General features: G+C 40.8%; 1 protein-coding gene across 1 annotated transcript in view; it reads left to right on the top strand.

Annotated features, from left to right (window-relative positions):
• The first annotated feature begins 2,917 nt into the window (after nucleotides 1–2,917).
• Nucleotides 2,918–14,852, top strand: part of ankrd13b (ankyrin repeat domain 13B) — a 27,765-nt gene continuing 15,830 nt past the window's right edge. The window contains exon 1 of the mRNA XM_019885860.1: nucleotides 2,918–3,385. Within this exon, the coding sequence (XP_019741419.1) occupies nucleotides 3,278–3,385 (108 nt within the window). The 5' untranslated portion in view covers nucleotides 2,918–3,277. The remainder of the gene's footprint in view (nucleotides 3,386–14,852) is intronic.

The raw sequence follows: 14,852 nt of genomic DNA, 5'->3' as shown, positions 1-14,852 counted from the left end.
AGCTATCGCACATGCTACAGGTAGTTATGTATAAGTATAAATGCTTGTGTAAAAAGGCTGGGAAAAATAAATAAATGATTCCAATTCAGCACTTAATTAAAAAGTTACAAACTCTGAAATGTGCCAAAAATAATCAACCCCTCCCCTCCGCCCCAATAATAAAAATAATGCACGTGTATTGATTCAAAATAGTCTCAATTTTTTTTTCATCATTTGCATAGTGCGCATAGTACTGAGAAGGGAAAGAAATCATGTTTTGTTGTTGATCAGTTCAACAAACTGAAAAATGTAAAGTGCCAAAAATAGCTAAGGATAACAACTAAAAAAAAACACACTTAGTTGTAGTGTGTGTATGGGGGGGGGGGGAATTCAGATTGCAGTAATTAAATAATAATTGAAAGAAAATGCTTTGCTACAGTCTTATGACATTTATAGGCAACAACTAAACTTATTGGATGGATGTCAAACACTGACAGACTTTTGCAACTCCTGTAAGCATTCAGTCCCTATCCCTGCAAATAGTGGGGTTTTATTGTAGACGAAGAATTTCTGAATTTTGGGGCCGGCACAATACACAAAGCGTTCCAAACAACAGCATTATCAAACAATTCTTTTGTATAAACTGCGATTGGCTGACAGCCAGTTCAGGGTCTAACCCGCCCACTGCCCGAAGGCAGCTGAGATAGGCTACAGTACGCCCACAGCCCTCATGAGGATCAGCGGCTTGGATAATGTCTGGATGGATATTTTATATAAGGACATGGATGGGTATTACTGCGCTTCTCCAAAGCTGTTGTCTTTGTTATTAATACTCCCTTGTTCACTTTGCACCATGTCTTTGCAGTCTCCTTTTTTCCACTCTATAAGACACAGGGTTTCAAATGTAAGAAGTGAAAGTAAAAGGTTGGCAGAAAAATGCTCATGTAAAGTGCCAGAGAAATCAGCTCAAGCGCAGTAAGGACATAATTATCCTTTGTTACTTCCCACGACTGAAGAGAAACCGGTGCACTAAAACGGACACGTTTTCTAATTACCTCATTCAATATTAAATAAGTATACTTAAGACTGTCCTTTAAAGAGGCAAAATGAAAAAGGACATTTATCATACAGATGACGGTTACTCTGAAGTAATGTTCTTTCATTACGGCATCACTGTGCTGTGTCATGTATGCCTTTGGGCAACGTAGATATATAGTATCTCACTGCTGCATATATCAATGCAGATCTGAATATTTTTGATGCCAGAAAACAAAGAAGTTACTCAGTGTCTGAAAAAAATTGGTGATGATCACGTGTGCGCCAACTCACAGTTCCTTTATGGGTTCGATTTGCATTCTATCTGGGGCTCCTATGATATGCTGTAAAATAGCATTAAATCCAGCCATCCATTTTCTGTAGCTCTCCCCTTCTCCTTACAGGGGTTGAGAGTGAGCCTGAGCCCATACCAGCTAATTGAAATAAAATTGACTGCACTTGTGCACATTCTCCCTGGCAAATTTCCTCACACGGCTAAAAACATCTGTCCATTACTTTTCCTCGGTTTAGCCATCTCACCACTATGTGATAGGGCACAAACATGTACACTCGTACAGTATATGTATTTTGAAGCAAAATCCTATCGAAAAGACTTGAACTGGCGTTGATTCAAGACTTTTTTGTCTCCTATGAAATTTGCCACTTGTGCTATTGTAAACTCACGCACAGATCCCGAATCTTACCCATCAATCAAGAATATTAACCGCACATCGCGGGTACACCATTTATAGTCAGTAGCTCAAATTTATCTCAAGGTGGATTAACCAGCCTTTACACTTGTATGAACAAAGCCTGCTATTAAACCAGACTCATTTTCATCTCCTCTATCTTTTGGAGCTTCAAACATGTTTGCCCTTTGCATTCTTGAAAAGATAATCTGCAGCTGATAGGCAGTATATCAATAGCGTAAAACTGAATAGGCTGGCAATGACTGAGTTAATGCCAGGCGATCGACCGACACCCACTTCACGAGCTACTGGTGGCTCACAATCGATGCAATGGGCAACCCTGTTACAGACGGTCCATCATAGCTGCAGATGAGGAATCTTCCAAGGGAGAAATGATTTCGATTCAAATTCTGATGTCTAATACAAACAACCGGTCACGTTCACACTTATGGACAATTTAGAGCCTTCAATTAATGTGATGTGGATGTTTTTTTTGGAATGTGTGAAGCTAAAGCATGTGGAGAAAACTACACAAGCATTAGGAAAGCATGCAAACACCTCAAAGGAAGAACAGAGTCAAAAGTCAAACGCAGGACCTGTTAAATGTGTACGGCGACCCAGACTATAGCATTGTAGTTCAAAATTAAGCGCTTTTATTGGTTTGTCTCAAGTCACCAATGGTGCACTGGTTAATTCTTTTAATTGTCTCATGTAAAGCAGTGCGGGTTAAATTCTGACTCAGGAATTGTGTGAACGGTTGTCCGTCTCTATATGTGCCCTGTGATTGAGTGGCGACCAATCTGGGGGTCTCGTCAGCCTTTCACCAACAGTCAACAGGCATCGACATGCTCTCCCTTTGTACCTGAACAGAAATCGCTGTATGAAATTGAATGGATTCTTATTACTATTGTTGTTTATTGTTTTTATCTTCTCTATCTATGAGTGCTTGAATAAATATAAGTAGTGTATCCATAGAATAATGAATTCAGGATAAGAAAACAGTTGTAGTGTTTGCGCATGGGCATATAAAAGAATATGAATAATAAGGGTGCGCATACAAATAAATGCTCTGCTGCTTGATGCTCTTTACTCATTCCATGTGCCGTACGAGATACTAACTTCCTCTGCCTGCTTGGCACGGGGGGGGGGGGCTTGGGTCGGTGTAATACCATTCTGAGTGTTTGCTCATTATTTGTGCGGCTTATTTTGAGACATAAATTCAATCACAGCATCCCGTAGCGCGGATTGGCTGAGTATGAGCACATTTGCTTGCAGCTTGTCAGCGCATCTCAGTCAGCGGGCGGATGGGAGGAGAGGGGCGAGTAGGAGAGATGTGTTACTGGAGTAAGCAGGGGAGGGAGAAAGAGGTGGCCAAGCGGGGTGGTTAAGAAGAAATGAACGCACAGCCAAAAATTTCGCCGCGCCACCGGGTGCTGCCGTAAACCAAACGCTCTCTCTCGACTCTGGATGACAGCGACACGATGGTTAGCTTCATCGTATAGCGAGCATCACGAAACAAAGTATCCGAACCATCCACAGTGAAGACGGAGGAGGAGGAAAAACTATGAACGAGCATGATTTCTGCTAAGAAAACTCCGGAGAAGAGTCGCTATCCTGTCCACTATCTGGTGTGGCACAACAAGCACCGGCAGCTGGAAAAAGATCTGACAGTCAACGAGGAGGTGAGAGCCGGAGGCAGCCCTTTTTAATAAACACACATTTCATATTCTGTACATGGGCCTGATTCTGTATTTGTGGCGTCTGTTGGGTGTGTTTTGTGCACGCGCTGGAGCCTGAGGAGAATTATAACGTGGTGCTGGTGGAATCGCGGAGCACTTCATTTACCTGCTCAATAATTGGAGGTAGTGGGCACTTGTTAACGATATTCTTCGCTTAATTGTGCTCTGTTTTCCTCCGTGGTAGTGTATATTTTCTTCTGCTCACCGCGGTGGACGATGACGTGCATTGAGTAGATTAAAACCTCAAATTAGATGATGTAGCATGTGACAGTACAGTTGGGGGAGGAAATGTCCAGTGTTGTAGGTTTCCAGAGAGTACAATCCTAATTATTTAAAAAAAAAAAAAAAATGTTTTCACTTATTCTTTAAAATGGACCACTTAAGTTTGGCCTAAAGAAAAGACAATGCATTTGCGTGTCAGTGATTTGCATTGAGTACAGTTTCTTTTTTGAAACAAATGTACTAACACTCGATGTCATTATATAAGAGATGCTTTGCAGGATAGGTTTTGAGTGCATGCATCAGTCTCAAGGTACCACACTTCTACACACTTTCCTACACGTTGTGTACACTATGAACATGCACAAAACATATACCGGTAGCCTTCTATTTGAAGCAAAAACTACCTAAACTACGAAAAAGTACCCCAAATAATCCCCATGTCAAATTGCAGTTATTGTGGCTGATCAGCAAAAAAAAAAAAATCCCATGCTTTAGACTCACCATCCAGTTGCTTACACCGACCAGTCACAACACTAGCATAATTAATGTATAAAATAAATCTGCAAAATCACATTAACAGATATTCCTAATATGACCTCAGTTAATTACATGAGAGAGTCAGTTATCAGAAACATCATCACCAACAATGTTACATGACTCATCTGCTGTTGGTTCAGACAAGTCAACTTTACAGTAATGTCCGAATTCACTTGTTCATACTTATGCATCTCTTTTCTTTTCTACTTATTCTGTTCCAATTCGTGGGGATCTGGAGCTGTTTTCCCTGCTGACTGTGGGCGGAAGGCCGACTAGAGCCAGAATTGGTCATTCGTCAATCACAGAGGATATATATAGAGAAACATCCATTCACATACCGTAATCTTAGTCTACAAATTCAAAATCACAATCAAAATCTCTGGAATATAAAGAGTAAATGAGAAAGACAAAATAAGAGAGAAACAAGGTTAGATTGTGGCTAGGCACATACTTGAAGTGGTAGCTAATACAGTCGGTACTCAGCAGAATGAAATGGCTAAATCCATCTTTTAAAACTGGCTTTTATTGTGTTGTGAAAAAGAGCTCTTCATTTGTGTACATAGCTATTTGTCAATTACAGTATTGCTCTAACTGCTAAGATAGCCAAAGACGTTCAACCGTGTGCAGTGAGTGGTGGTTTTCAAAATGTAGGCTAAATCACTGGTGGAGAATGAACATACTGTACATTCGTGTTCGTAAAGACAAGAGAGGGAAGCAATAGTTATGTGGAAGTGACTTGTATTGTAATGAGACCCAACCCGAAATAACTGTCTAAAAAGCAGAATTTGAACGTGACATTAACCTTCAAAGTCAAGGAATGAACGAACATGACTATAAATCAGTGATGGTTGGTAAGTTTCAACCTGGGCCTGCAGTGGGTAGTTAGTGACCTAATCTACTTCTTAATAACGTCATTACATCACAAAATTATCTACAAGAGCCCCCCCCCCCCCACACACACACTCACATTCTATGTTCCTTTGTCGTTAACTTCAGAAAAATACTCTCAGATTGTAAACCTTAGCAGTCATCCAGCTTTGTCAGATGTCAGATGAGAGCAAGGTGTGATGACGCAGTTCACATGTAATCTATAAATATCCCTTTTTAAACAAAGGTAAGAGTTTCTTGTTTAAAACTGAGCTATTTATTGAGTGTCGCCACTTTTGGAACAAGCAGTACAGTTCACGTAGGCACAGTTTGGACCAGTCGATTCGACACCCTTTTTTTTCGCACCCGTTTTAACAACGGCCGTGGAGCTGACTACTGAGTATCATAGTAGATAGCTATATGAGCCCTTTAGATTGTAGAACATCGTAGAAGAAGGAGGGCAGTGTGTAGCTTTGCCAGTAAATTCAGCAAATCAAAGCGCTCGTATTTGTCAAAACTAGTTGAGCTGCACAGTTCAGAAAGATGTGACTGATAAGTGTACCAAGAGGAACCAAAAAAAGACATAATTATATCTGGCTTTATGTGTTGTTTAAAAGCCAAGTCGGCACAAGCAGTAAAAATTAGTCCGAGGTGACAGTCATTTTGTGGACCAGGGTTGGCCACTATGCCCCGCAAATGGCAGGGTTCCAATTTACATACCTGTTCTTTTTTTTATATAATCATTCAATTTTATAGGGTTGGTAACAACATTCTTCTCTTTGGGGTGTCGAATATAGAAGACATTTACACATTACAGGGACTTTACTTGATTACAAATTGTGTATTAAATTCACGTTGAAAAAAAAAAGGAACATCAATGGCAAAAAGAAAATAGGCATGCAAAAGAGGAAGAATGTCGAAATCGTTCCTCTTGCATGACAGGGTAAATAGAAATCATTTCCAATGATATCACGATCTTTGTCCAACTGAGCAGTGTGGGAAACTGCAATAGATAAAACAGATCTGTATGTATTTTTATATCTACTACTTTTAAATCAAGACAGGCAGGCCCCTTGTTGAATTTATTTCCACTCCGCACTGGAATACTATATCTGATCAAACTTTCACTTATTTACAATAATCAGATACATGCAAGCATATTACATTATTCATGTGCCAAATCGCTGCTTTGACGGGCTCTAGCTGAAAACAAAAAGGGGGATGTTATCCACAACAGACCGTTGGTGAGGAGTACCAAGGTGATATGAGAGTAGTCCAAGTTGAAGGATGTGCTGAGGAGAGAAAAAAAAAAAATCTCAGAGATGAATTTTCAGCTGTTCTCTCCTGTGTAAATAACCAAGTTGGCAGAAGCAGTGGAAAAGTAAAAGCGGGCAACAGTTAAAGAATGAAAGAAAGGAGGGACAAATATGGTGATGAGGGGAGAGGGGTGGCTTGATTTGGAGCAGAGTCTGTCTGGCTCAGAAAGCACAAAAAAGACTGATGGGTTATCTCAAGACAAAGTCGGGAATTGACCCTATGATCTCATCAAGCTCTTTCCATTGCAGTTTTTCATCCAGCTCTCTTTTGTCATTGTCACTCTGTCGCAGTATAATTCAATTCAGCTCGCCATGGAATGGTACGAAACATTAAACTGCCTCGTATTTCCATGGTGAGATGTGTAGATGGAATCATACTAGTTGTGTTAGCAACGTAATTAGCATGACATCACGGCACAGGCCCTTTAAACATGGCCCAGCTTTTTCTCCACGTTTTACCAGCTCGCTGTACTGTGCAGGTACTGATGTATGATGGGCTGTTTTATAAATCCTCGATCTTTTGTTTTCTCACAATGCAGTTGGCTCCCACCTAAAACGTGCCAAAAAATGGCTAATATCACTTATTTTGAGATGCTTGGTTGATTGGAAAATGAACATTTGGTAAAGGAGTTTTTACTGTACAAACAGTTGTGAGCATGTGTCGAACTGTTGCCTCAGAGCAAAAAGTTGTGCATTAAAAATTTTTGGCTTGGGTCTTTGATTGGAGTTTGTATGTTCAGTGCATGCGAGGTTTCTCGCCAGGCACTCTGGCTTCCAAAAGGTATGTTTGGTTAATTGAATATGTGTACACCCTTTACAACTTTGCTCTATAATAGATATGGCATTGTGCTAAACTGAAGCAAAAGGCTACCTAATGCACGCAGTGCACACGATACAACCCGTGAGGTGTTAATGGTTAATCAGCACGAGATTTATCAGCTGACCTAAGGGAAAAGAGCCATTAATTATTGCTCATAGGTTGTCTGTGACCGGCCTCTCCTCTCCTCTTCTCCGTCTACTACCATCCTTCTTCCCCTATTGATTAACCCCACCCTCAGCCCTCTTACTTTCCTTGGTGTAATGAATCCCAAATTCCTAAATGCAGCGGAGAGAAGCCACAAAGAGAAGCCAGTATGGTTGGGGGTCAGATTGTGTTAAGTTGCAGAAAGCTTTTCACAGAAGAAGACAATACAAGCTCAAGATCGAGAGTAAATGATAAAAGCAAATGCAAATGAGAATTGATTTGTGGAAGAAAGCAATCTTAGCAAGGGACGGAAGTCGAAGCAAGATGTAGTGGATTAAAAAGCTACAAATGAAAGTGTAGACACGAGACATATGCCTCATGTGGGATAAAGCCCTTTTTTAACTGCATCAGTGACCTTAAGAATATGTACAACCTCTCCTCAGATGCTTTTCTTTCCATTTGTTTGTGTGACCTTTGGTTTTATGAACTGTTTTTATCAATGCTTTTTGTTGATTTACAGAGTTTCTGTTTCTGACCAACTCCTGAGGTTGACACAGGAGAGCCATCCATATTCTGGTTGTTGAAACAGTTCATTTCCACCCTTTTGCTGCATAGCAGAAAGGGTGGGCTGTCCTGATCCACTTTTGTTCATTGCTGTTCAGTTGTTTTTTGGCGCCATTCTGAAAAAAAACAACTGTGACTAAAAGACACGTTAAAATAAACAGTTATAAGAAAAAAGTCAATGCGAAAAACACAACCCAACTGGTCTATGTATTTTAACTACGTTTTAAGATGAACTTGAAAACAACATCCAAACAAAACAGTGAGTAACCTCACTGCCTTCGTCTTTTTATACATGAAGAGTAACGCCTTCTTCACACTGCCTCATCTTCAACATTTCATCATTTTTGGAGCTCTCCAAAAAAAGACATGCTCAGAGGAAAAATTGGGTGTTTGCTCGAAAATAGATGCAGGAGTAATATTTTTAAACATTTTGAAGACCTAAGTCAAGCGCTTGGAACTGTTCCTCAGCATCCCAGAATAAATTCTTGAGCGACTGGGGGAATATATTGCATGCCTATTAAACTGAAACGTTCTACATGGAAGGTGGACGGCAGAGCAGTTTGTACCTAGCCATGACATCAATTAATCTCGTGATTAGATCAGTATTTAGCTAGCTGGCTAGCTAGCCAGCTAGCTAGCCAGCTAGCTGGCTAGCGAGACAGAGATAGATAGATAGATAGATAGATAGATAGATAGATAGATAGATAGATAGATAGAGAAACAATATTTGGAATCGTATTGTGGTGTAGAACTACAGGCTCAAAATGTAGAGTAAGATCCTGTATCGTTCTACACTTAATCTATATCAATAAAAACATGTTAAATTAATATGTGTACTTCCCAGTGAGTCAAATAGACACTGGTGTGAGGGCATGGCAAGAAAGGAGTGGCGCTAGTGTGTGGATCTCTCAGGTTCTGTGCAAGTGTGCAACTTTAGATAAGCATCAGTGAAACTCTCTCTGCCTTCTGTGGAGATTAGGGGTGACAGGGACTAAAATGCAGTGAAAATCGTAACACAAAACATTCTGAAATGTAGGTCAGGGTTTGCACTCTTAAGTTTCAGTATGTTTTGCTCTTCTGTCCAGTACTTCAATTCACAGCCCGCAATGCAAGTAAATTTCAGCTGCGACGTTTTGTCAATTTGTTCTTTGAGTTATCGTCCCTCGTTTGCTGCACTCATTCGACTGTCAGAGTCGGTGCTACGAATCGGTGTTTCATGGCAGTCTAGCATCTGTGTCGGGGAAAGTAAAAGATCTCTCTGTCACCACTCACTTCCACAATGTTGGCCATGCACAAACATTTGGGGAAAATTACCTTTTGGGTATGTATGCACATTTTTAAATGTGAGACTATGTGTGTGTGCGTGCGTGCATGTGCGTGTGGCTTTTGAATGAAAGATTGATGCTGGCCTAAGTACCTGCCAAGCTGCATCGGGCCACGAACACAGTGAGTGAGGAAAGGGGGATGTGGGTCGGTGTGAGAGAAGGAGCAGATGCCGTAGCTAGAAATGCATATCAATAATGCAGTCTTTGAGCTCACCACTGTGATGGTGGGGGGTGAAGGAAAATGGACGATAGGAGGGAGGTATTACTTGGACAGAATTTGACTGTAAAGTATAGTTAAGAAATCACTCAAAAGAAGAAAGAAGATCAACTCATCAACCGCCCTGTAAACATGACTCTTATGAGTTGCTAAAGTTTAACGTTATGTTTTGACGCAAAAGAGATGTCATCCACAAATCGCTCGTTCTGCAGCAATGCTTAAAATGTACAATACGTTTTGCAGTATAGCAGCGGGAAATAAACACATCCCATCTCTAAAGTCTTTGAAACAGAGATTAGTTATCATTCACTACATATAGTTCTGTTGCTTGCTTTTCAGCTTGGGTTTTTTTTTCCCCATGTAATTTCTGCAGGTCGGTCGGTTATGTAATACTGGGTGGACATTAGCACTTAGGCACCCTTAAGTGGTGCTCTTGTCATCAGAAGTGTTAATGTGTTTATGTGCGTGAAAAGATGTCTCAGTCTGTCCGTCATATTGTGGCAAGCGGCAGATGTTAACTGCAGTGCACTGCACATTGAAACAATAGCAGCTTATTAAAAGACCTAAAAAAAGTGATATCTCCAATGAGCAGAACACAGATGGGTGTTCTTCTCCCACCTTGCCGACCTTGCGGTCTAAACTGAGATTTTACACGATGAACACAGTACAACAAATTGTGTCTCAGGGCCCTGTTGTGCCGCTCTCTCTGTCTTCCCATAACGTGTGACAAATTGATCTAGCTGCAGGATTCTACAACATTATGTAGTTTTGCTCTTGAATGTGTTGATAAAAACTGACCAAAGATTTGGGGTACCAAAGCATACCCTTTAAATATGGAATGACGGCGATCCCGTCCACCTTTCAAAAGTATAATAATGAGCACCCGGTTACTATCCCACATGTTTGCTCATACCATCAGTTTGGTGTGTTCACAATCTTTCCCACAGCACTTCAACTTTTACTTTAGTCATACATACAGTAATGATTGAAAATGGAATGAGGTGCTGGTCAAAAGTCTATTCAGGACCTATTAAATAATCCCTTATTCAGGTTAATGTGTTAGAACCCAGTTAGACATTCTCATAACTTTTAGGGGTCATTTATTAGGAAGCAAAGTAAGGTTGGGTGAGTTTAATGTGATATCATCAAACACCAAACGAGAACAGATATTATGAGCCAGAAGGTTCATTTCAACTGCTTGGTTTCCTTGCACAGACCCGGCTTGTCAGCATAGGCCATGATGATAAAAACTTGCTTCATCGTAGACCATGATGTCAAACTCAAGGCCCGGGGGCCAGATGTGGCCCGCCACATCATATTATGTGGCCCGCAAAAGCAAATCAAGCATCTCAAATTCCATAATGCTTGCTAAAGTCTGAACCAAAACTCCAAATTGTCATATGTAATCCACAATAACAGTCATTATTCTTGACTTCTGATTTTAAAACTAGTTATTCATCAATTTGTTGTGCACTGTGCATGTAATATGTGGAGGTGATTAAACATGTATATGGTTTCCCAAATTCATAATGGCCCTCCAAGGCAAACCATAACTTCAATGTGGCCCATGACAAAAATGACTTTGACACCCCTGCAGTAGACGGTGACACTAATGTTGCAGCAATTTCCAGTTCATGACAGAATTCGGCCCCTGTGATTATTTGTGAATATCTTAACCAATTTACGTTCATCTGCATCCTGCTCATATCCAACTCAAATAATCTTGCCTACCGAATGAAACGTAAAAAAAATGTGGGAAAAATTATACCGGTATGTATTAAATATAAATAAACGTTATTGATCCATGCATGGCCTGCTCTCCGTCAATTGTGCCACCTCAGCTAAAAATAAGAATGTGGTTATTTGAGACATCAAAGAGCTGACATGTACTCAAACAATGTTTCAAGCCTAAATATATCTCATTTCCATTTGATATTGGAAATCATTCTTTCTGAGAACAACAAAAAAAATCCTCCCTCCGCCTTTCTTTTTGAGTCGCTGTATGAGCAAGCAATAGTAACAGTAACAACATGGACCACTTTTTTTTTCGGAGATGTTTTTCAAAGCGACTCGATGTCCTCGTTTCTGAGGACATATCTTGTTTAATTGTCACACGCCACTATTTCATCCTGCTGGAAAATGTACATTTTTATTTTAAAGTTCTGGTAGTAGGCTCAGGGAAAACAGACCTGAGGCCATCCATCCATCCATTTTCTGATCTGCTTTATCCTCACAAGGGTTGCGGGGCATGCTGGAGCCTATCCCAATTGTCTCCGGGCTGTCGGCGGTGTACATTTGGGATCTTAATAAATTAGGCCCAATTTAAAGGCAAAAGGAGACGTTGAAGGAGACAAATAGAAGATAAATAAAACAGTTATGTTTTACTGTCTATCTTTATTCTTCTCAGCTCTGTTCTACGTAAAACATGGTTTTGGTTGGAACGTATAAACGCATTTGTAAGTACATTTGAATGTTTTCGCAAATACATTCGAACGAACTCGCAAGTATATTCAAATGTAAGTATGTTCAAATGTATTTGACATTCGAAAACTTTTTACTCTACATTTGCCGTTCCACGATTCCATGCACGTACCGTTCCGACATACTCGTTCACAAAATAACTTGTCTAGAGGGTCCTTTCACAATGACCATTTCCATTTTGAATGCTATCATTTCAAAGCCTTGCTACAAATATCCAGCTGCATTGTTAAACAATGGAAGGCGCAATTTAGACTGTAAAATGCTTCCTTTGACATTCATGCAGCTCAGCCATATGCTGTCCGCAGTGTCCTTAGAGACGCGACAGACGACAAGGAATGAGGCTTAATTTGCATACCGCACTCTTGTTGCACAGCGCACGCAAGCAAACTGTCTCGCTCCTCCTGCATTGCAACGACTCATCCGCTGCCTATCCCCCAGCCGACATTGGCACCCGAGGGAATCTCTGTTGTTGTTCTCTTCTTCAGTTCACTTCTCAGCCTCCTTCATCCTCCCTCTCGCTGCATGCTCTACTTTTCAGCTCCACTCTCATCCCATTCTATGTTTCCCATCACTCGCAGCAGCATGTCATCCGCATTTTCTCCTTCCCGTTTTTCCCGTCTATCTCTGACCGTGTCTTCCATGGTGGTCGCTTAAGCGCGGCGTGAATAGATATAGACAAATAGATATACTCCATTTAAGTACATTGAACAAAGCATTATGAATAGCAAGTTGTGAGCTCTCTCTCTCTCTTATATACTGTGTGTGTGTATATATATATAATTTTTTTTCCTTGATAAGATAATTATAAGCAGTAGAAAACATTTGCGTGGATGTATACTTTACTTATTATATCACAGTGCATATTCCACTACATTGCGTGTTTTCTTTTTGCAATTTGAAGGCACAGTGTTGTGATTATGTATTTAAATGATCTTATCCCCATATCCAGAAGAACAATCACAGACTTTACCCATACTGCAATGAAGAATGGATCATCAGGTATGCACCAGAGTGGTTTCATTTGGGCTTTCAAAGGGAATAGCGATGGAGCGCACCTAATATGATGTTCCAGAGATTTGAGAGGGTGAAATCTCCGGGAAGCATCACAGCGTTTCGGGAATTACCAGATGTCATGTTCCACATGAGCTGATGGGTTCAACTTTTCCAATGCTCACAATCATATCAGAGAGGAATTGGGATGTCGAACCATGAGAACGATGATTTGTGTCATACGCTTTGTGCTATTTGACACCAGTACAGATTTCAGATGAAAATTGAAGATGAAAGATCAGATCCTGTCCACGTGACTGACTTCAGACAAATATCACCTTTCTTGTCAATAATACATGATAAGATGCATGGTAACAGTATAACTCATTTGGGTTGTGGGCCACATTGTCAAGTACTTATGGTTTAGGTTGGAGGGCCATTATGAATGTGACCGCAAATACATGTATGATCGCTTCAGATTACATATCCGCAACAAAGTGATGAATAATTAGTTTGGAAATTAAAGTGAATACCATTTGTTCAAATCCTATTACAGTTATTAAGGGGGAATGTCATGTGCATAATTTGCTTTTGCGGGCCCCATCTGGCCGCTGGGCCTTATGTTTGACACCCGTGATTTACTGTGTGTAAATGAGAACTCGATGCTGGGCAATTGAACCTTTCTGAGTTTCTGTGTTGAAAGATAATTCATCCTCATTTAATGATTTTACTCTTGAGCCAGTCTTCAAGGAAGCTGTTCACACTGTGTGCCAACTTGTTAAATTTCCTCACGAAATGAAGATGCTTACTCTTGTGCTTGAGGAAGAGAAATGAACTCTGCTTTTTTTTCATTTGCCTTCTGTAAATCAAGGCAAATATATTTGATAGGTTGGGGTTCAAAGTTTCTCACCATGCCATTCCAAACGTGACTTTATGGACCTTGGGAAGAATACGTCACATGTTATGGAGTCCAGGACAACCCCTGAGAAATCGATCTACATGCTAACCGATTGTTTAGGGATTGTGCAATCTGAAAAGGCCACAAAAGTACACTATTTTGAGGATAATCTTATACCCGCTGCCCATTAGGACAATATGTAAAATCACACCGATTCTGATTGTTGGGCGGCGCACGGTGGTCGACTGGTTAGCATGTCGGCCTCACAGTGCAGAGGTGCAGAGTTCGATTCCGGCTCCGGGCTCCCTGTGTGGAGTTTGCATGTTCTCCCCATGCCAGCATGGGTTTTCTGCGGGTACTCCGGTTTCCTCCCACATTCCCAAAAAAAACATGCATGGCGGGTTATTGGTACACTATAAATTGTCCCTAGGTGTGAGTGTGAGCGCGGATGGTTGTTCGTCTGTGTGTGCCCTGCGATTGGCTGGCAACCAGTTCAGGGTGTCCCCCGCCTACTGCCCGGTGACGGCTGGGATAGGTTCCAGCACACCCTCGTGAGGAGAAACAGATTAGGATGGATGATTCTGATTGTTGCACTCGAGCTCTGCTTCTGTGATATAATTTTTACTGTGACATGTTTTTTACTCAGGTTTTTTTTCTTTTGTTGTCAATATAGATTTTTGAAAGAGCTGCTAAATATAGCAACTGAGCTTTGAGATTTTCAGCCTCGTTGTGCCTTTGTATGTTGCACAAATGATGCAAAAAGGAATTGAGTTTTACATAATAAAATCTTATGGTGAATTTTGAACGGTTCTAAGAAAACGAACAGGAAAAGGAGGAGGGAACCAGAGGTTTGAGGTAAAACAGCCCCAAAATATGGAAGATACTGCAGAAGTGCAGCGGCCATCATCATTAGAGTGTAGACAGATCAATTAGCACCTGTCACCAGCTCCCTCTCCACCTCTCTGCTGTCAACTTCTTGTTGATGTTTCTATTTATATTTACATACTCCCCCCCCCCCCCCCCCCCTCC

This window comes from Hippocampus comes, unplaced genomic scaffold, assembly GCF_001891065.2.
Source record: "Hippocampus comes isolate QL1 unplaced genomic scaffold, H_comes_QL1_v1.1 scaffold29, whole genome shotgun sequence".
Taxonomy (NCBI): domain Eukaryota; kingdom Metazoa; phylum Chordata; class Actinopteri; order Syngnathiformes; family Syngnathidae; genus Hippocampus; species Hippocampus comes.
This window is presented reverse-complemented; position numbering and strand designations above follow the sequence as displayed.